Source organism: Calliphora vicina, chromosome 3, assembly GCF_958450345.1.
Source record: "Calliphora vicina chromosome 3, idCalVici1.1, whole genome shotgun sequence".
Classification (NCBI taxonomy): Eukaryota; Metazoa; Arthropoda; class Insecta; order Diptera; family Calliphoridae; genus Calliphora; species Calliphora vicina.
This window is the reverse complement of record NC_088782.1, coordinates 117,395,827-117,417,837: the sequence shown is the minus strand read 5'-3', so window position 1 is coordinate 117,417,837 and position 22,011 is coordinate 117,395,827. Positions and strand designations below refer to the sequence as shown.

Here is a 22,011-nt window from a genome sequence, read left to right as displayed (position 1 = left end):
TATGTTTTTTGTTTTTTTTTTGTGTCGTTTTGTACTTTTTGTTTTCTTTTTTTCTCAACAAATTAAATGTTGAGAAAAATGTGTGGCATAAAACATAAAATAAAAGGATTTGAAAATTGTGTGTCTAATATGTAGTTGGAGGAAAAAAGTTCGGAAAAAAAAACTTCTTACACATCAATTTTTGAGGCTGTGAAATACAAATCATGCAGTTTGTTAATGAACACGGAAACAGTGCGGGAGTTTGGTAGATATTTTGATAAAATCCCAGCAAAATGTTGAAGATTGTCTCATCAGGGTTTCTAAGGGCAGCTAGCAATTTGATTTAAAACAGAAAGATTTAAAGCTTTAAAAAGTGCTGACTTTTTGGTGACATCTATGAAAAATGTTCATTTCAACATCCAAAAACTGTTTTCAATCTTAATTGCTTTCAACCAGACATTTCACTGGTCTTCACATACGATTTAAGTTTCTATTTGACCCCTTTCATTCATAAATGTGATGTGTTACTGCCTTTATATGCAGGAGGGTTAAATGGCTGGGTAGTTAGTTGGGTGTTTGGTAAGCTGTCGCTGTAACTAGTGTTTGGCCGTAGTAAAAAATCACCACAGTTAACGTTATAAATGTTTACAATGCCTGAATTGATTGGCCAATTATAGTGGGTGATTATGTCGTTACGTTACACTTGTTTTTTGTTCCCTGTCATACGCTTCGTTAATTTTTTACAATTAAATACGCGCGTTATTTTGTTATTTTTTTGGTGGGGGTCAGAAATCAAACAAAAATATTTTTAATTTTTTTGAAAGACATTTGTTAAACTAATGAGAGTTCATAATTTTTAGGAAGAGTTTTTTTTTGAAGAGAATTAAACCTTTTTTCGAGGACAATTTATTAGGCAAGGGAGTATCAATACTTAATTGAGTATAAATTTGAAGCAAAACTGAACATGTACTGTTTTCAATGAAGATTATGATTCCTAACTTTCAGCTACCCCGGCTGAACGGCATTGAATTGACGCTCTTGGATAGCGAAAAATACTTGGGCATAATTCTGGACAGGAAATTATCCTGAAAACTCAATACTGCGGCAAGAGCATCAAAAGGTATTATGCGGCTGCAGGAGGGCCAAAGGCACGCGATGGGGTATTAGACTAAATCGATACTGGTGCTTGGCAATGGACAGGGACTCTTTGAAAGGATATTAAGAAGTATGGCAATTTTGATAACAGGAGCATTGGGTACTACCCCGACAAAGTCGCTTTTTAAACTACTGAATTGATTACTGCACTCCTAGATCCTTTATGTTGAGAAACATAACTTTTGCTATCCCATCCAGTAGGAAACTAGATTCTGGCCTTTCCCTTGGAATAATGGGACTATCCATAAATACGGCTGTGTCCAAAAAAGGGGAAAGAGTGGGCGGAGGTGTCTCCATTCCTGAATTTAAGATAAAGATGTCCACAAATGACTCACAAATGTAAGTACATAGTATTCTTCAGGACATAACGAGAGCGGCCAGCCGGCACAGATACTACAGAATATCTGTTAGGAATATTCGTATATATACTGACAGTAAATCTGTAATTAAATGTCTGATAGGTGTTTATACAACATCAAGCTAAACGCTCCTTTAGCAATCTCTCCGAATTATCGGGGAAAGAATTAAGAGCATAGGCAAACTAATACGCTCCTTTTGCAACCTCTCCGAATTATCGGGGAAAGAATTAAGAGCATAGGAAAACTAGGGTGTTATTAAGACCGGACATGCAAGAAGCACTACTGATTGGCCCACAATCCGTCTCTTCAAATTCTTTCTCTCCTTTAGTATCTCTGAAACCTTAACTTCTACCTATAATTTCTTTATAAATTCTATTCTTATTTAACTTATCACCCTCCCTCTTCTGTTACATCTTGCTCTCTTCACTTCTTTATTTTCTTCTATATTCAGGTAAGACAAAGGAAAAGCAGGTGGCTAGTAATGCCGGACATGCAAATAGCACCACTGATTGATTTAGAATCCGTCACATGATGGTTATCGCTCTTCAAATTCTTTCTCTCCTCTAGTATATCTGAAACCTTAACTTCTACCTATAATTTCTTTACAAATTCTATTCCTATCTAACATATCACCCTCCCTCTTCTTTTAGATCTTGCTCTCTTCACTTCTTTATCTTCTTCTATCTTCTGGTAACACAAAGGGAACAATAAAATTGACATAGGTGAGCTGTAAATATGATGGAAATCTTTGAATTAGGTTAACAGGTTGCCGTGTTAACCTAACCTAAGCTATCATGTTTCAAAATAGGTTAAAATATTGACTTCCAAAAAGTATCCTGGGTCCTCATAAGATTCTAGTTATGTCCGTCCGTCCGTATGTCTGTCTGTCTGTTGAGAACACGATAACGCCCAAACGAACTGAGCTAGCTGGCTCAAAATTTTCTACAATTACTCTGCGTTGATAAAGTTTGTTTGGTATTGAAATTGTACAATATCAGTCAATCATTTCAATCAGCATGTATGTTGGAAGGTTGCTAATCTCACGCCAATTCCTAAAACGGACAGAATAATAACCCTGGAAATTAACGTCCAATAGCAATTTGTTCTGCACTTTCCAATGTTATGGATAGTATGGGAAACTATCATCTGGTTGAATATTTGGAGTCCAACAATTTACATAACAACCTCCAGTAAGGCTTTCCTAAAGGACGCTCTGCAGGAGACTTGCTAGGCTTCTTATCGAGCTAAAACCGACTCTAAATCGAGCTTTCTCATACATTGCACTATACGAGTTGTTATAGATGGGATATCATCAAACGAGTTCAAGATAAATTCAGGGGTACGACAAGGCTTCGTTCTTTCACCTTCTCTAATGCTTTTTTTCTAAAGCACCTTCTACGTCAAACTTCCAACCCTATCTGTTCTATTGCAGATGACAACAATATTTGCCATTCATATGCATTCAGTTATAGACAAAGCCTGTCGGAGATTGGGAGAATGAGGCTAACTATGAATGATCCCCTTAATCCGGACCTGTTGAAGGGGGTTCGCTAGCAAGATTCAGTGTTGCTTGTTGACACAAAAACAAACTACAGACCATGCCGTTTCATCTCTATTTATGGGTGGTGTAAATATTCTGCAATCAAGCGCTCTTGATGTTCAGGTCATGAGAATACAATGTGATTTCCGCTGGTCTAACCACATTGGAAAATGGAGCTTCCTGACTGTGTACAGGAGAGAGCGAAGGTTATTATTGATGACAGTAGGGTATCCAACTCTACTGATTCGCTGGAGCACCGATAAAATAGAATGACCAGCAACACTACTGCCTCTTTCCTCCCTCCCATAACCTATTTTTCTAGTTCCAAGACAATGCTTTGCATGAGTAGGGAGAACTCTTCTCCTTAGTGCTGGTCCAAGAAAAAAAATATCTTTCTACCGAGGATCGGTCCATAATTGACCCTATATCAGGCAAATATAATATCATCGAAATATGTATGTTAAGTAGATGGGTTGGGATTTTTATACAATCTACATCTATTAACTTATTTATATTTATGTCAAATCTATGGAAATTTTTTATTACATATTTAATATTTAAACTCAATAATTAGCTTAATTACATTACAATACCATCAATAGTTTTCTAAATAAACCACAACAAATTATTAATACACATTTAAACTACAAACCTATTTAGTTGTGCTTGTAAAACCCATTAGAAAATGCCACAATTATGGGCCAAACTAATTATAATATTCCTAATAATTCTAGTTTATGAAACAAAAGCCTGTAAAGCGGTAAGTATTTAAAATTTAAAAAACTTAAAACTTTTCTCAAAACAATTTCCTTTATTTCAGTTACGTCACATAGAATTCCGCAGTGTTGAAAATCGCTGGAATCCTCATTACTTCTCAAATTTCTCCACTTACCTGCTCAACAATTCCATGTATCTGGACATGAACAGCATAAAACTCCTACATAATGGCTACAAAGGTCACATAGAATTTCAAATACGTTTGAAGGGTTCCAAATCATATCAGACTCTCTTTGCCTATACTTTGGATATCTGCAATATGGTGGTTAGTTTAAAGGATACCTTGTTTAAGAGATGGTTTCGCAGCTTTTTAAAATATGGAAATTTTATGCAAAACTGTCCGGTCCATAAAGGTCATTATTATTTGAATGGCTGGAAATTGGATAGGGATTTGGTGCCGGCGTATTTGTATGCCGGAGATTATCGTGTAAAGGGTTATGGTTTTTATGGTAAATATGGCAGCAAGGAAGAAGAATTTGTGGTGTCCCTTGAATTAGATGTGAGTCTTATGGCGTAAATTGGAATATTTTTGGAATAAAGAGAAACACATTTTTGGAACATTCTTTTAGTGGTTTAATTTTAAGAAAACTTTTGTAAACGATAAATATTTGAATGCAATTTTAAGTAAACGTTCCTTGCTAATCCTTGATTCTGAAGGATCTTTAGGTGCTTCCTATTTTAAAATTTAAATAAAAAGAAATTTAAATAATATTCGTTTGAAAGTCCTATCGATGCCGCTATATAAGGAAAAAAAACATATTGCAATATCTGCCTAGGTGGCCATGACATGGTTTGTGATGGCCTTGAGGGCTGCTGTGGTTTGTGGCTTATTTGCCTAGGCCTAAGACTTAGGAAAATCCCACAAAAAAGGTCCAAAGAGATCAAATCGCTTGTGAGGTGATCATGCTTTCAAATTGCGCTCGCAGAATGTGAACGGGGGGTAGCATCAATTATGGACCGATCCTCACAATAGTTGGTAAGAATAGTTTTTCTTTTTTTTCTTCTTGGACCAGCCAGGTAAATAGGTTTTTGGGAGGGAGAAATGAGGGAGTAGTGTTTGTTAACATTCGATTTGAACCTTCCTACATTGAAAATGACAGGAAACACTTTAGCGGGAAGTTTGTTCCACATACGAACAGCACGGCTGAAGAACGAACTTTTCGCGGTAGTGTGCTGAGCGGTCCACTGGCCAATCGATCACAATGGGAAGTGTTCTTGATGTATGTAAAAATCTGGGTGTATCAGGAACAAGTTCCCTAATTTCATCAGAACACATTCGATTGTCGTAGTGATATAACAGTGAAACGTAGCCCACATTGCGTCGGTGCTCCAGCGAATCAATAGAGTTAGATACCCTGCTATCACCAATAATCACCTTCGCCCTCTACTACACGTGGTCGAGAATCTATAAAATAGACTATGAAGCACCGACCCATGGTAATTGTATTCCATTTTCGGTCGGATATAGGTGGTGTAAATGGTGAGAAGATCAAAAGGATTTCTTCTTTCTTTCGACACTTGAAAAATGTGCGGACATCACAACATCAAGAGCGACTGATTCCAGAATATTGACACCACCAATAAATACAGAAGATACGACATGGTTTGTAGTTCGTTTTTGAGTCTTGCTAGCATTGAAATCCCCAATTCAGAGATTGTCAGAAGGTTCCGATTAAGGGAATCATTCATGTTTTGCCTCAATCTCCGACGGGCTTAATGTATAACTGAATGAATACGAATGGCAAATGTGGCTGTCATCTGCAAAATAATAGATAGGGTTGGAAGTTTGACATAGAAGGTCGTTTAGCAAACTAACACATAGAGTAGGAGAAAGAACGAAGCTTTGAGGTATCCCTGAATTTATCTTGAACTGCTTTGATGATATCCCATTTATAACAACTCATAAGTGCGATCTCTGCACCATAATACACTCTATCGATCGCCTTGGAAATATCTACAGCCACTACTTTACTTTCATCAAAACGATGAAAGGAACAACACCATTCTTCCGATAGAAAGGCTAGCAAGTCTCCTCTATGAAAGCCATACTGGCGGTCATTAAGTAAATTGTTGGACTCCAAATATACTCTGCATAAATTCGAAAAATGTTTGCCAGCTGTCTCCTTTCGATTGGGCTCTATCGTATTTTCAAGAGACAGACATACGGGCAAGATCGTCTTGGAATCTTATCAGTACCCGGAATATATATACTTTTTGCTTCTACGATCACGATCGTTTGTTACATCGATATGTTACAGACACAATGACAAAATCAATAATATTGTTAAAAAATCATGTAAAAATGTTTATATATTTTCTCTAGGTGTATAATTCCAAACTGCGAGAACTTTTGGCCGCCAAAACTTGGGAACATTAAGAATGAAGCTGTTGGGAAGTTTAGCCCAGACCTTGTCACGCTCTAATACTATTTATTTCGATTGATGCAGAACGCTGCCTCTTTACTTTGGAACAGAGTATCCGAAATTGGCTTGATTCGTCCTTGGCCTCAAAAAATTATCAGTTGTTTTGGTTCGGAATACAAACGTTGCGAGAATGATGGGAAAATGTCATAGCTATAAATGGCATAGACTTTAAATAAATTTTTATGACATATAGCTAATAAAATCAATTTATTTATTTTTAGAAATGTACTTATAAGATTACGAAACTGGCACAGGAATTTACTTATGACAGGCAATATTGATAAATGGAGGTAGATCCAAAACTGCAAGTAAGAAAAAAAATTAAAAGCTGAATAGGTGTTACCAGTACAAAACCAATAGCGGTTTATTGCTTCAAAATTTGTTTTATTATTTGTTGACCTGTGTAATTGATGTTTAAAGTAAACTATTTAAGTTGACGCCAAAAAAGCACTTCGGGCACAATGACCTTCATGATTTTAAAATATTGAAAACTCAATTTGATATGCAAACATTTGCATAACGATAAAATTCCTTCGAAATTGTTTAAATATAAACAATTTTGTTAATAAATTAATTGAACTTTGTTCGGAAATAACTGGTAGACACAAATAAATAACACAAATTTTAATTAACAATTAAAATTCAATTAAAATAATTTGCCAAATATTTTACAAAAAATTAACCGCATTATATTAGCTGGAAATCACTAAACACTTTGCAGTAAAATGGCCACAACATGCCAACATTTAATAGCTCCGTAGCAATATTAATCATAATTGTATTTCTTCAACAACCTACAAATATAAAGGTCTGTATATTGTTATAGATATAATTCAATTATCTTAAATTCCCTTTTCCTTCATAGGCCCGCAGTTTAAAATTCCTTAGCTGCAGCAGCCGTTACAATCCCAAATACTTTTCCAACTTTACCTTGTACACCTTGAACGATAGCTTATATACCGAGGCTGATCTTATAAGACCTTTAGTGTCTGGCCTCAAATCCAATGTGGATTTTCAGATACGTCTGGCCAATTCGAAAACCTATCAGACATTATTTGGCTATACTATTGATGTCTGCAGCATGGTGATTTCCTACAAGGACACCTTATTCAAGCGATGGTTTAAAAGTCTGCTGAAACATAGTAATTTTATGCAAAATTGTCCCATACATGAGGGTCATTATTATTTGAATGCTTGGCGCATGGAATCTTCATTAATACCCACCTATTTGTATCCGGGTGATTATCGTTTAAAGGGTTATGGTTATGTGGGCAAATTGCAGAATAAGGATAATTTTATATTGGAATTGACCACGGATGCGGTAATAGTGGAGAATTAAATTGAAGGAAGATGGGGGAAATAGTGTTAATAAAGAATGTGATTTAAAGAAGAATGTTTGAATTTATTAAAACTTAAAATGAATGAGGGTCTTTATAAGAAATACAAAAGGCCAAGGAAGAATAGTATACTAGACTGCTGTCTACATGGAATTTTCAAAGGAATTTCTGTAATAAATTTGCCATTTATTTGATCTCTATTGATTATGAATCGATTCAGGTGGAGTTTTTTTGTTCTAAAAAACCAAGTCTCCTGAAATTTTCTATGTAACCGAATCGGAATAAAACTGAATTGTTAAAATATTTCGGCCATACTATCAGAAAGAATCCTGAAAGTATAAAAAGAGCTAAAGTGGAACCCTTGAGGGTCAAAAAGCCTTGGTTGGCCAAAGAATTCATGGAGACGCGCGATACTCCAAGATCGTACATGGCACAGTGGAGCAGAATCAAATTTTTTTGGAAATTAATCTGGCATTTCTAAACGGCTGGTCCGATCGGGATAAAATTTGACGTGGACATAGCCAAGGAGTATTCGAGTTTAAGATATTAAAATGCGCTATACAAATAATCCAGGGGCGGCGCTATGGGGATTCAAAGTAGGGTACCTTCGATATGTAAAATTTTTAAACACGTGCAACTTTTTTTGTTTCCTATCCGCTTTGAAAGATTTTTATATTTTTGGAAAGCGCTCGACTAGGTCTTGAAAAAGCATGCTTGCTTGTGCTATTTATCTCTTATACTTTTCGAGTTATAGGCATTTCAAAATAGAAATTTTAAAATTTTGCCATACCTTGGTCCGCTTTTTTTAAAAAAATGGGTTGTACTTTAGAACCGAATGGACTCGAATTTTTTTATTAGTTAGACAACTAAACTACGAATAACATGCAAAAGATTTCGGAGCAATATCGATTATGGATCCAAAACTAAACGATTTTCAATTTAAATATTCAAAAAATAATTGATTTTTGCTGTTTTTTTGGGCGAAAAGGTGACTTAACTCTTTTTTAATTAAAAAAAAAGTTTCTTTAAGAACATACAATAATTTGATATTTATCTGAAAGCTATCTCTACGCAGAACATTTTGATATAAATAGCACGTGCTAGTCTTAGAATATGTCGCCCCTATGCCCTTCGGAATTTGACCTATTTTTTTATCAAAAATTCAACTTTGGGCCACATGTTCTAAAATCCCAAAGCCGGCAATAGAAAACAAAAAACAGCTTTGGAAACCTTGATGTGTTCCCTATTTATGGTCAAAGTATTTTCCCAGCCCTAACGGAAATGTGGACCCTATAGGCAAAATTGTAAAAAATAAAATTTTTGAGATTTTCGCTCCAATTTTTAGGAATGGCGGGATTGCCTTTGACCTTTTGACAAGTTTTTTTACACCCTGCTATTTAGAATGACAAACATAAAAAAGATTAAAAATTTCATTGAGTTTCGTTAATAAATAAAGATTTTATTACATATTCATTGAGTTTCTAAAACTAAAATTTATATCAAGATTTTAATAGGATTGCAAATATTATTAAGAATTTGATCCACATTTATTCCGAACTATATTATTTTGTTTAGATAAGTTAATTTTTGGTCTTACAAAAAAAAATTTCAATGTCCACAAAGACTAGTCCTTCTTTGCTCCCTCCCATAACCTATTTTCCTAGTTCCAACACAATGCTTTGCATGAATAGGGATCTCAATTAGATTCAAAATTGTGCCACTTTTCCTTTGTAATGGAGGTACTACAGCCACTTCCGATCCCTCTTCCGATCCCTTCCATTATGCAGTCATAAGGAATTGATTCGTATAAAGTTCGAAAACTTTCGCAACTAAAATTCCACAGATATTCGAAAATAACTAATTAGTTTGTCTGGTAGTTGCCACGCCCATTATGCCGATCCGGAATAATGGGCGTGGCAACTTCGTATAGCGATAAGTAATTAATTCGAACAAAGTTTAAATACTTTTACGATTATAGTCAGATATTCGGAATTAAATGTTTACATTCTATGGAAGGTTTTATTTGTATTAGTATGGGTTCCTCATTGGTAACCCAGTCCTCAATGATAGATGCATGACAATGTATATTTGTCGATATGATGGACAGCCAGGACAAATCGTAAGGCAACGTTCTTTCTCCTACTATATTCCTTATTTTTCTAAATGACTTTCTACGTCCAACTTCCCACCCTATCTATTCTATTGAAGATGACAGCAACATTTTCTATTCATATTCATTCAGTTAGTCAACAAGCCTGTCGGAGATTGAGGCAAAACATGAATGATTCCCATAATCGGGACCTTGTGACAATCTCTGAATGGGGTCGCTTTCAAAGCTCTCTATACTCAGTCTTGCATGTTGACACCAAAACGAACGACATACTATGTTACTTCATCCGTATTAATGGATGGTGTAAATATTGTGGAATCAGACGCTCTTGATGTTCTGAGCATGAAAATACAATGTGATGTCCGCTGGTCTAAACACATTTTTCAAGTGTCGAAAGAAGCATTCAAGTATCTTGATTTTTTAAACGGTGTAGAAATTACTTCACTCCATCTGATCTCTTCACTATTTACACCACCTATATCCGACCGAAAATGGAATACAACTCCCATGTATGGGTCGGTGCTTCAAAGTCTATTTTGAAGCTACTCGACCGCGTACAGGAGAGGGCAAAGGTGATTATTGGTGGCAGTAGGGTGTTCAACTCTATTGATTCGCTGGAGCACCGTGGCAATGTGAGCTGTGTTTCACTGTTCTATCGGTACTGCAATGGAATGTGTTCTGATGAAATTAGGCAACTTGTTCCTGATACCCGAAGATTTTTACGTAGTACACGTTTTTCATCAAGAACACATCCATTTTGTGGTCGATTGGCCAGTGGACCGCACACTATAGGGAAATTCGTTCTTTGACCGTACTTATGTGGAACAAACTTCCCGCTGAAGTGTTTCCTATCATTTTCAATGTAGGAAAGTTCAAATCGAATGTTCACAAAGACTAGTCCTTCTTTGCTCCCTCCCATAACCTATTTTCCTAGTTCCAACACAATGCTTTGCATGAATAGGGATCATCCCCTGATTGCTGGTCCAAGAAGAAGAAAAAAATATCGCTCAACTTTTCGTCAACACTTAAGACATTGTCGCTCATCTTGTCATCAATTGACTTTGATAAAAAACATGTCTACGATGATTTTCCCTACTGGGTAAGGTTCTAAAGATCCAAGTAGCTAATGTTGTGATTCTGGGGTATTTGCTGATGAATACCTGTAGCTTTTGCTTGAGTGTGTTCGATAGCAACCAAGTTTCACTTCCGTCCAACAGAGTAGACTTTACACATGCTTTGAATATATAATGCTTTATTCGCCTGGGTATTTCTGAGTTTCTCCATACTGTCTGTAGTCTTCCGAATGCCGCTCTCGCTTTATTGGGCCTGTTATTTACGTCTGTTTTAGCGCCGCCATTCGTTGACAGCAGAAGCTTTCCACGTATTCAACTGGTTGGCCTGGTAGCATGATGTTATCGGTGCTAACGTTGTTAATTCTCATAGCTTTGGTTTTGTTCATATTTATCTCAAGACCAACATTGAGTGCTAATCTTCTACTTTTGCTTCCATGTTGGAGATCTTGTGTGAGAGTAGACAGATATCATCCGCATAATCCTAATCCTCGAGTTGACGTGAGCGACTCCATGCGATTCCTCTTCTCTCTGAAGAGACTCCAAATCTTCTACTTTTGCTTCCATGTTGGAGATCTTGTGCTAGAGTAGGCAGATATCATCCGCATAATCCAAATAGTCGAGTTGGCGTGAGAGGCTTCATGCGATTCCTCTTCTCTCTGAAGAGAATTCGCTCATGATGTTATCCAGTGCTATAGTGAATAGCAGAGGCGATAGGGTTTTCCTGGTTTTATTCCAGCATTTGTGTGAAATGGTTGACTGATATTCCCGTTGTGAAGAACTGATAGTTCTGCATCCTCGTACATAGTTCTGGGGTACTCATTTTCCTCTCAATATTTCCATTTGGCAGTCCGTCTGATTTTAACGATGGCTTTCTTGAAATCTACGAACAGTAGGTACTGGGGAGTATTCCATGATGGCATTCTTCCAAGTTGGAGGTAGCCTTACCTCCCACCAGGCTGATGGTTTCGTTGCCAACCCGATAAATTTCTGCTGGTATTCCATCTTCGCCTGCTGCCCTTATATTTCTTAACTTTCCTATAGCCTCCTTTCTCTCACTGGCTTATACTGGCTGCTTGATATTCTTAGGACATTTTCTGCAGGGCTGTTGTTTTCAATTTCGTTGTCCTCAGTAATCTGTGGTGACGTTACTAATTTCTTCGAGATGTTCTTCTGTGCATCATTGTTTGTTAATAGTAAACCATTGCGATCATCCTCTAGTTGGCTCCTTTTATACTTTCGATTGGTGAGTTATTGTGTGGTGTAGTTTCCTCATATTGTTCTGGATAGCTGCTTCTTCTGTCGACATTGCAAACCGTTCTAGGAACTTTCTTTTGTCTCTACTTGCAGGTCATTTTACTTGTTTTTCCAGTAGTTTGTACTGATGTCAACTAAAACCTCTATGGAGTCTCTGTCTGGTAGAAGGCACTATACAAATGCTCAACTTGTATGCTATTCGAGAATGTTTTAAGAAGAATATCAATCCTGATAACAGGAGCTCTAAGAACGACCGAAACAAAGTCTCTCTTTACTATATTGAACTGGATCCTTGCGGATCTAATGGATAAAAAATGGCATTCACCTCGGCCATTAAGCTGAACGCGATTGGGGCGTGAATAATATCGATTACTGCATTTCTAGGCCTTTTATGACGAGGAACTTCGGTTTCTCATTTCCGTACAACACGGAAGTAATGGACGGAACTTTACATGATACAACGGGACAAAATGGAAACGGTTTTAGGAAAGGAGATCGAATTGGCGTAGGTGTTTACATTCAGGAATTCGAAACTAGGCTATATTTTAGAATTTCAAATGAATGTAACATTATTTAGGCTGAAATATCAGCCATCTAGCGGCTAACTGGCTCAGTTATAACAATATATCAGGCAGTGTTATTCGTATATATACTGACAGTCAGGAAGCAATAAAACTTTAACAGGTGTTTACACAACATCTAATTTGGTCCAGGAATACCCAGCATCCTTAAACAGGTTGGCGAGACATTCAGCAGTCGTAATCAAGTAGATACGGATATATTACTGTCAACTATGTTGCTGATGATTTGGCGAAAAAAGGCACCATGCTGCCCGATGGAGACATAGACTTCCTATGTGGGATTCCGTTTTCCAAATGTAAGCTTCATATTAGTAACTTCCACTATGAGCTCGCTCAGATAAGATGGGGTTGTGAACCGACATGTACTACAACAAGAACGATATGGCCCCGACTGAATCGTGGACGGACAACATATCTTCTTGGCATGACACGCTCACAACTGAGTGGTGTAGTGGCGGTCATTAACGGACACTGAACGTTTGGCAACCATGCGTGGTGACTTGGCTTGCCCTACAACGACTTCTGTAGAAGTTCTCAAAACGAGGAGGAAGGTGAGAACATTTTTGATCTTCTCTGTCACTGTCCGGCATAAGGAAATCTGCGCTTAAGGTTTCTGGGACATCGTTCCCTAAATAGTCTTTCTGTGCTCTCGAATATGAGACTAGAGTTCATTAGTGCCTAAACAAGGAATAGTAATTAGATAATCAGACCAGACTCGGGGATATCCACAGAGTGATCTAATTCACTGAAGCGGAAGTGATAATCTCCCATCCTATCTTTTTCGGATCTTCTTCCTCTTCACTTTTCAATCTCTTTATCACATCTGACTATCCCCTCTCTTTTCATTTCTCTCTAACCATCTTTCTTGATCTAACTACTTTCAGGTAACACAAAGGTACCTATTGAATGGACCCATGTGAGCTGCTCATTTTTCCTGTCTTCACTTCGAGGCTGCCTGGAAACCAAACCTAACCTTGTACTACTACTGCACTACTAATCTCAAAGTGTTGTTGTTGTTTAATTGCAGATTGAGTTCCCTTCTTTGCGAAACCAAGTTCCAAGTGTCGCCTGATATCCAAGCTTTCGATATATCGACTGTTTCCTCCCATGAGTGGGGTTGGTTTATTGGTAGTACCAGGTATTCCATATTAATTATTTACTTTTATAGGAGGTGCCACTCCCCCTAGAAATTTTAAAATAAAAAGAAACCTATTGTTCATTGCAGATATAGAGGAGTAAAAATTTCAAGAGGAAGGCACAAATAAATAAACAGACACACATTAATTTTTACATTTATAAAATATATTTCAGCAGACGTGCAGTAGTTTAAGCTTTTGCTAATTTAGCAAGCTCATAGGCTAGGGGCCTAATTATAGCTGCTAATTATCCCCCAAAAAATAATTACTAATGACCTTAATTCTAATAAACACAATTCACTGAAATATTTTATGACAGATGAAGCAACAACACAAAAAACTTTTCAAACAATTAAATCAAACATCGCATCAACAACATGTGCCAAATTTGGGCCAAAGCTACATTAATATTTTTAACAATCCTGTTATTTGCCACGGACTTGGGACAGACGGCGGTATGTTCTTTAACTACTTAGATATTCTAACAATATTTTTAAACCATTATTAATCTTTTAGACCCACTGCGCTCACTTTCGCCACGCCAAAACCCGTTGGAATTCCAAGTATTTTTCAAATTTCACCTTTCTTATACAAAATAATAGCCTCAACGCCAACATAGATGTTTTGAAGCCTCTTCACGCTGGTTTCAAGTCCCACATAGAAGTGCAAATCCGCCTGACCGGCTCTAAATCCTATCAGACTTTATTCACTTATAATTTGGACATTTGCAGTGTGGTGATTTCTTTTAAGAACACCATCTTTAAGAAATGGTTTCGTAGCCTGTTGAAGGCGGGAAATTTTATGCAAAACTGTCCTATTTATAGTGGCCACTATTATTTGGATGGATGGAAATTGGAGGGAGATTTGGTTCCCACTTATTTGTATGCTGGCAGTTATCGTTTGAAGAGTTATACGTTTTATGGTAAATTTAAGGGAAAGGATGAAGATTTTATGGTGGAAATAGATATGGATATTGATTTGGTGGATGAGTGAGGGCAGGTTAAGGGAATATTGCTTTTAATGTTTATATTAAATAAAAGATTGTATTAAAAATATCTGAATTCGTCTATATTGTGGTGTTTTTTTAATAAAAAAGATAGCTTCACACAAAAAGCTTTTTCATAAAAATGCTTTTTTTTGGTAAAAAAAGCTTTATTTCATAGAAAAGCTTTTTTTGGTAAACAGGCTTTATTTCATAGAAAAGTATTGTTTAAAAAAACTTTAATTCATCTAAAAAAATATTTTTTTACAAAAAGACTTCCCAAAATCTAAGAAATCAAAAGAACAAATTTTTTGAAAAAAAAAGCTTTTTTGAAAAAAAATCTCTTTTTAAAAGCTCATTTTTGAAATTTTTACTAAAAAAGCTTTTTTTCACAATGAAGCTTTCTAGAAAGCTCTTTCTTTTAGAAAGAAACTTTTCACCAAAAGCTTTCTCTAAAATGTGTTCACAATTGAATGAATCAAATAATGGTTATCGAAATGAAATCTTTGCACTGCAATTTTAATACATAATTAAGGAAAACTAAAACAGCTAGTATACTAATGAACTACAAATTTGAATAATTATCTATTTATAAAATAACACAATAAATAAACACTCTAATTAGCTTAATAACAAGCATTATAATTCTACTAATAGATTTTGAATTGAGTTAGAAAATCAAATATAAATCAGTTTAAAAACCATTAGAAAAGTTGAAAAATTAAACAAACAACATGTCCCTAATGGGAATACAATTAACAAAAACATGTTTAATATTATTAATAATTTACATAAATCCTGCTAAAGCGGTAAGTTTTAAAGCCAAACAATACAACTGTATTTAATATCCTTTAATCCTACAGACACGTGAGGTTAAATTTTGCAACTTAGACTATCGCTGGAGTCCCAATTACTTTTCAAATTTCACCACCTATCTGGAAAATAATTCCGTTTATGTGGACATAAATATCATAAAACTCATAGACAATGGTTTCAAGGGACACATTGAGTTCCAGATACGTTTGGAGGGCTCTAAACACTATCAGACTCTCTTCTCTTATACTTTGGATATCTGCAATATGGTAATTTCCTTTAAGAATACGATATTTAAAAAATGGTTTCGCAGCTTTTTGAAATATGGTAACTTTATGCAAAATTGTCCAGTGTATAGTGGGCATTATTATTTGAATGGTTGGAAATTGGATCCGGTTTTGATACCTACATATTTGTATGCAGGGGATTATCGTATAAAGGGTTATGGTTTTTATGGTAAATATAAAAGTAAGGAGGAAGATTTTGTTTTGGCTGTAGATTTGGAAATAACTGTTACTTAAAGGAAAAATTATTTGAAATAAAGAAAATGTTATGTAATTTTGGTTTGTATTTAAAATAATAAATTAATATTTTAGCTTAGTTCTAGTTCAGTTCTAGTTCAGTTCTAGTTCAGTTCTAGTTCAGTTCTAGTTCAGTTCTAGTTCAGTTCTAGTTCAGTTCTAGTTCAGTTCTAGTTCAGTTCTAGTTCAGTTCTAGTTATCATAAAATCAGTTCAATAACAAACATTAAAATCTATTTATAGTTTAGTTTTATTTCAATTCTACAAGTACTGTTAAATTAGCTATAGAATCCTTAGAACCTCCATAGCGAAAATAAGTATCTATGTTAATAAGATAGTGGCCATTCGTTATAAAATTGGGTATACTTAGCTTATCGGCTCTCAAATTGTTCCAGGAGTAATTGCCCTAAAATCAAACATAAATATTTTTTAAATAAAATAAAATTATTTTAAGACAATTCTTAAAATTACTTACCTTCTTCACCGGACAACTTCTCGGTAAATCACCAAATTTCAAAAAATTGTTTACCCAACCCGACACAAAATTGTTAATTTGGGAACCCTGTTTGCCGAGTATACTACAAACATTGATGTCATACCGAAACAGAACACGATTTGCATTAGTTTTAAGATTTTGAAATGTCACCACTATGCCAGCCCACGGATCGTTAACAAAATTCTTAGCAACATTTAATACAATATTAGCAGTTTGACGATTGGATGCGATTGTTAGATGGTGATCTTGCAAATATTGAGGATTAAAATCGACTTTGGAGGAGATGTAGTAAACAACTTTGGGGGCTTTCTGTTTGATTTAATTCGTATTAGTATTAAATGTTATATATCAATAGTTTGTTTAAGTACCTTGGCCCCATTACAACAAGTTATTGTAATAGTAATTATTAGAATTATTAAAATTTCTTGCCTTAACCACATTGAGTTTTTTCTCAACTTCAGTTTAAAAATTTCAATAACTCATAGATAAAATTTATTTTTATTTATGCACAATTTGATAAGTGTTATTATACAGTCATTAGATTTTTAATGAGGTATCATGATAACAGTGGAATGAGTGGTAAAATATTTGAACTAGAACCTGAAGGAGAACCTGAACTAGAACTGAACTAGAACTGAACTAGAACTGAACTAGAACTGAACTAGAACTGAACTAGAACTGAACTAGAACTGAACTAGAACTGAACTAGAACTGAACTAGAACTGAACTAGAACTGAACTAGAACTGAACTAGAACTGAACTAGAACTGAACTAGAACTGAACTAGAACTGAACTAGAACTGAACTAGAACTGAACTAGAACTGAACTAGAACTGAACTAGAACTGAACTAGAACTGAACTAGAACTGAACTGGAACTGAACTAGAACTGAACTAGAACTGAACTAGAACTGAACTAGAACTGAACTAGAACTGAACTAGAACTGAACTAGAACTGAACTAGAACTGAACTAGAACTGAACTAGAACTGAACTAGAACTGAACTAGAACTGAACTAGAACTGAACTAGAACTGAACTAGAACTGAACTAGAACTGAACTAGAACTGAACTAGAACTGAACTAGAACTGAACTAGAACTGAACTAGAACTGAACTAGAACTGAACTAGAACTGAACTAGAACTGAACTAGAACTGAACTAGAACTGAACTAGAACTGAACTAGAACTGAACTAGAACTGAACTAGAACTGAACTAGAACTGAACTAGAACTGAACTAGAACTGAACTAGAACTGAACTAGAACTGAACTAGAACTGAACTAGAACTGAACTAGAACTGAACTAGAACTGAACTAGAACTGAACTAGAACTGAACTAGAACTGAACTAGAACTGAACTAGAACTGAACTAGAACTGAACTAGAACTGAACTAGAACTGAACTAGAACTGAACTAGAACTGAACTAGAACTGAACTAGAACTGAACTAGAACTGAACTAGAACTGAACTAGAACTGAACTAGAACTGAACTAGAACTGAACTAGAACTGAACTAGAACTGAACTAGAACTGAACTAGAACTGAACTAGAACTGAACTAGAACTGAACTAGAACTGAACTAGAACTGAACTAGAACTGAACTAGAACTGAACTAGAACTGAACACTAGAACTGAACTAGAACTGAACTAGAACTGAACTAGAACTGAACACTAGAACTGAACTAGAACTGAACTAGAACTGAACTAGAACTGAACACTAGAACTGAACTAGAACTGAACTAGAACTGAACTAGAACTGAACACTAGAACTGAACTAGAACTGAACTAGAACTGAACTAGAACTGAACTAGAACTGAACACTAGAACTGAACTAGAACTGAACTAGAACTGAACTAGAACTGAACACTAGAACTGAACTAGAACTGAACTAGAACTGAACTAGAACTGAACTAGAACTGAACTAGAACTGAACTAGAACTGAACTAGAACTGAACTAGAACTGAACTAGAACTGAACTAGAACTGAACACTAGAACTGAACTAGAACTGAACTAGAACTGAACTAGAACTGAACTAGAACTGAACTAGAACTGAACTAGAACTGAACTAGAACTGAACTAGAACTGAACTAGAACTGAACTAGAACTGAACTAGAACTGAACTAGAACTGAACTAGAACTGAACTAGAACTGAACTAGAACTGAACTAGAACTGAACTAGAACTGAACTAGAACTGAACTAGAACTGAACTAGAACTGAACTAGAACTGAACTAGAACTGAACTAGAACTGAACTAGAACTGAACTAGAACTGAACTAGAACTGAACTAGAACTGAACTAGAACTGAACTAGAACTGAACTAGAACTGAACTAGAACTGAACTAGAACTGAACTAGAACTGAACTAGAACTGAACTAGAACTGAACTAGAACTGAACTAGAACTGAACTAGAACTGAACTAGAACTGAACTAGAACTGAACTAGAACTGAACTAGAACTGAACTAGAACTGAACTAGAACTGAACTAGAACTGAACTAGAACTGAACTAGAACTGAACTAGAACTGAACTAGAACTGAACTAGAACTGAACTAGAACTGAACTAGAACTGAACTAGAACTGAACTAGAACTGAACTAGAACTGAACTAGAACTGAACTAGAACTGAACTAGAACTGAACTAGAACTGAACTAGAACTGAACTAGAACTGAACTAGAACTGAACTAGAACTGAACTAGAACTGAACTAGAACTGAACTAGAACTGAACTAGAACTGAACTAGAACTGAACTAGAACTGAACTAGAACTGAACTAGAACTGAACTAGAACTGAACTAGAACTGAACTAGAACTGAACTAGAACTGAACTAGAACTGAACTAGAACTGAACTAGAACTGAACTAGAACTGAACTAGAACTGAACTAGAACTGAACTAGAACTGAACTAGAACTGAACTAGAACTGAACTAGAACTGAACTAGAACTGAACTAGAACTGAACTAGAACTGAACTAGAACTGAACTAGAACTGAACTAGAACTGAACTAGAACTGAACTAGAACTGAACTAGAACTGAACTAGAACTGAACTAGAACTGAACTAGAACTGAACTAGAACTGAACTAGAACTGAACTAGAACTGAACTAGAACTGAACTAGAACTGAACTAGAACTGAACTAGAACTGAACTAGAACTGAACTAGAACTGAACTAGAACTGAACTAGAACTGAACTAGAACTGAACTAGAACTGAACTAGAACTGAACTTGAACTAGAACTGAACTAGAACTGAACTAGAACTGAACTAGAACTGAACTAGAACTGAACTAGAACTGAACTAGAACTGAACTAGAACTGAACTAGAACTGAACTAGAACTGAACTAGAACTGAACTAGAACTGAACTAGAACTGAACTAGAACTGAACTAGAACTGAACTAGAACTGAACTAGAACTGAACTAGAACTGAACTAGAACTGAACTAGAACTGAACTAGAACTGAACTAGAACTGAACTAGAACTGAACTAGAACTGAACTAGAACTGAACTAGAACTGAACTAGAACTGAACTAGAACTGAACTAGAACTGAACTAGAACTGAACTAGAACTGAACTAGAACTGAACTAGAACTGAACTAGAACTGAACTAGAACTGAACTAGAACTGAACTAGAACTGAACTAGAACTGAACTAGAACTGAACTAGAACTGAACTAGAACTGAACTAGAACTGAACTAGAACTGAACTAGAACTGAACTAGAACTGAACTAGAACTGAACTAGAACTGAACTAGAACTGAACTAGAACTGAACTAGAACTGAACTTGAACTAGAACTGAACTAGAACTGAACTAGAACTGAACTAGAACTGAACTAGAACTGAACTAGAACTGAACTAGAACTGAACTAGAACTGAACTAGAACTGAACTAGAACTGAACTAGAACTGAACTAGAACTGAACTAGAACTGAACTAGAACTGAACTAGAACTGAACTAGAACTGAACTAGAACTGAACTAGAACTGAACTAGAACTGAACTAGAACTGAACTAGAACTGAACTAGAACTGAACTAGAACTGAACTAGAACTGAACTAGAACTGAACTAGAACTGAACTAGAACTGAACTAGAACTGAACTAGAACTGAACTAGAACTGAACTAGAACTGAACTAGAACTGAACTAGAACTGAACTAGAACTGAACTAGAACTGAACTAGAACTGAACTAGAACTGAACTAGAACTGAACTAGAACTGAACTAGAACTGAACTAGAACTGAACTAGAACTGAACTAGAACTGAACTAGAACTGAACTAGAACTGAACTAGAACTGAACTAGAACTGAACTAGAACAGAACTTGAACGAAAAATTGGTTAATGAAACTTTTAAAATTGATGATCAAATTAATCATGTATACCACTGTGTCTGATATTATCTAATTCTAACACTAATGACTTAATAATGATATGTTTTCTAAATTGATTTCCATTGAGTACAATAATAAACAAATTTATAGCATGTGTTTTAAAAAACAAGTTTCTAAGCAAGGGTCAAGAAACAACTAAATGAGTTCAGGAAATAAATTCGCATTACTAATAATCCTAGCATTAATCTTAATCTCCTGCAAGGGAGCCAAGGTAATTAAAATACTTCATTTATTTAAATCCCTTTGACATGTTTTTCTTTCAGCAAAAGGGTCCCCGGCTGGTGTACTTCCTCAAAAATGAGCTCAGTTATAATCCCAGTTATATACAAGATCATTTTATAGTTGTGGCTTCAAATCGCATAACGGTGAATATAACCCTTAATTTGGCTGTGGATTTCCCTGCCGATCCCTGGGCTGAAATAATGTTGGGCGTTAAAAATCGCAAGGATAACACGTATCGCAATCTCTTTCAATATGATATAAATGTTTGCAATATTTTGGGTAAATCGAGCAGCCAGTTGAATAATTTCGTTTTCAGTTGGATCAATAATGTATGGAAATATGGTGATTTACCGAGAAATTGTCCGATTAGAAAGGTAGGAGAGTTAGTTTTGTAAAAGAGTTTTTGTTATAGTATGTATTTTATTTGTTTTAGGCCAATTATAGCTTTATAAATTTGAAGCCTGAAAAGTTAAACATACCCAACTTTATACCTTTGGGACGTTATCGTGCTGTTATAAATACCTATTTTCGTGATGGATTTTCAAAGGATTCTATTGCTAATTGTACCATGTATGTGGATATTAAATAAAATGGAATAGTAGATATTGAGAACTGCTGAATTGATGTTTTTATTTATTAATCAATTTTTATTTGGATTGTAAGTGAACATTCATCAATTGAAATTCGCTTTCAGGTTATCTGAGGTAGAAACAAGAATATGGATGTGTGAATGTAAGGCGTGTGATTTTTTAAATTTTTTTTGATTTTATTTTGAAACATTTGCACAATATAATAATAATTTATTCAAAGTATTGGCTATAGTTAGCTATGACTTTTTTTATCTTTTTGGCAACTTTTGGATTCCGCTCCAAAAGAAC

The 22,011-nt window shown here is 35.4% G+C and overlaps 6 protein-coding genes across 6 annotated transcripts in view; 5 read left to right on the top strand and 1 right to left on the bottom strand.

Annotated features, from left to right (window-relative positions):
* The window catches only part of LOC135955983 (alanine--glyoxylate aminotransferase 2, mitochondrial), a 382,980-nt gene extending 369,761 nt beyond the window's left edge, over positions 1-13,219 (top strand). Inside the window, exon 6 of the mRNA XM_065506434.1 lies at positions 13,209-13,219. The gene's annotated coding sequence lies outside the window, so the exon portion shown is untranslated. The remainder of the gene's footprint in view (positions 1-13,208) is intronic.
* Positions 6,970-7,578, top strand: LOC135955707 (uncharacterized). Its single transcript, XM_065506065.1, has 2 exons — positions 6,970-7,041; positions 7,099-7,578. The coding sequence occupies exons 1-2, from the start codon at positions 6,970-6,972 to the stop codon at positions 7,570-7,572; spliced, it is 546 nt and encodes a 181-aa protein (XP_065362137.1). The 3' UTR covers positions 7,573-7,578.
* Positions 13,077-14,717, top strand: LOC135955706 (uncharacterized). Its single transcript, XM_065506064.1, has 2 exons — positions 13,077-13,139; positions 14,241-14,717. The coding sequence occupies exons 1-2, from the start codon at positions 13,077-13,079 to the stop codon at positions 14,715-14,717; spliced, it is 540 nt and encodes a 179-aa protein (XP_065362136.1).
* Positions 14,718-15,440: 723 nt separating this feature from the next.
* Positions 15,441-16,040, top strand: LOC135955705 (uncharacterized). Its single transcript, XM_065506063.1, has 2 exons — positions 15,441-15,515; positions 15,570-16,040. Exons 1-2 carry the CDS (start codon positions 15,441-15,443, stop codon positions 16,038-16,040), a joined length of 546 nt encoding a protein of 181 aa, XP_065362135.1.
* Positions 16,041-16,289: 249 nt separating this feature from the next.
* On the bottom strand, positions 16,290-16,975 carry LOC135955704 (uncharacterized). Its single transcript, XM_065506062.1, has 3 exons — positions 16,904-16,975; positions 16,515-16,844; positions 16,290-16,445 (listed from the first exon to the last, which is right to left on the bottom strand). Exons 1-3 carry the CDS (start codon positions 16,973-16,975, stop codon positions 16,290-16,292), a joined length of 558 nt encoding a protein of 185 aa, XP_065362134.1.
* A 4,075-nt stretch (positions 16,976-21,050) lies between these two features.
* Positions 21,051-21,722, top strand: LOC135955703 (uncharacterized). The gene is made up of 3 exons (XM_065506060.1): positions 21,051-21,122; positions 21,175-21,507; positions 21,567-21,722. The coding sequence occupies exons 1-3, from the start codon at positions 21,051-21,053 to the stop codon at positions 21,720-21,722; spliced, it is 561 nt and encodes a 186-aa protein (XP_065362132.1).
* Positions 21,723-22,011: the final 289 nt, after the last annotated feature.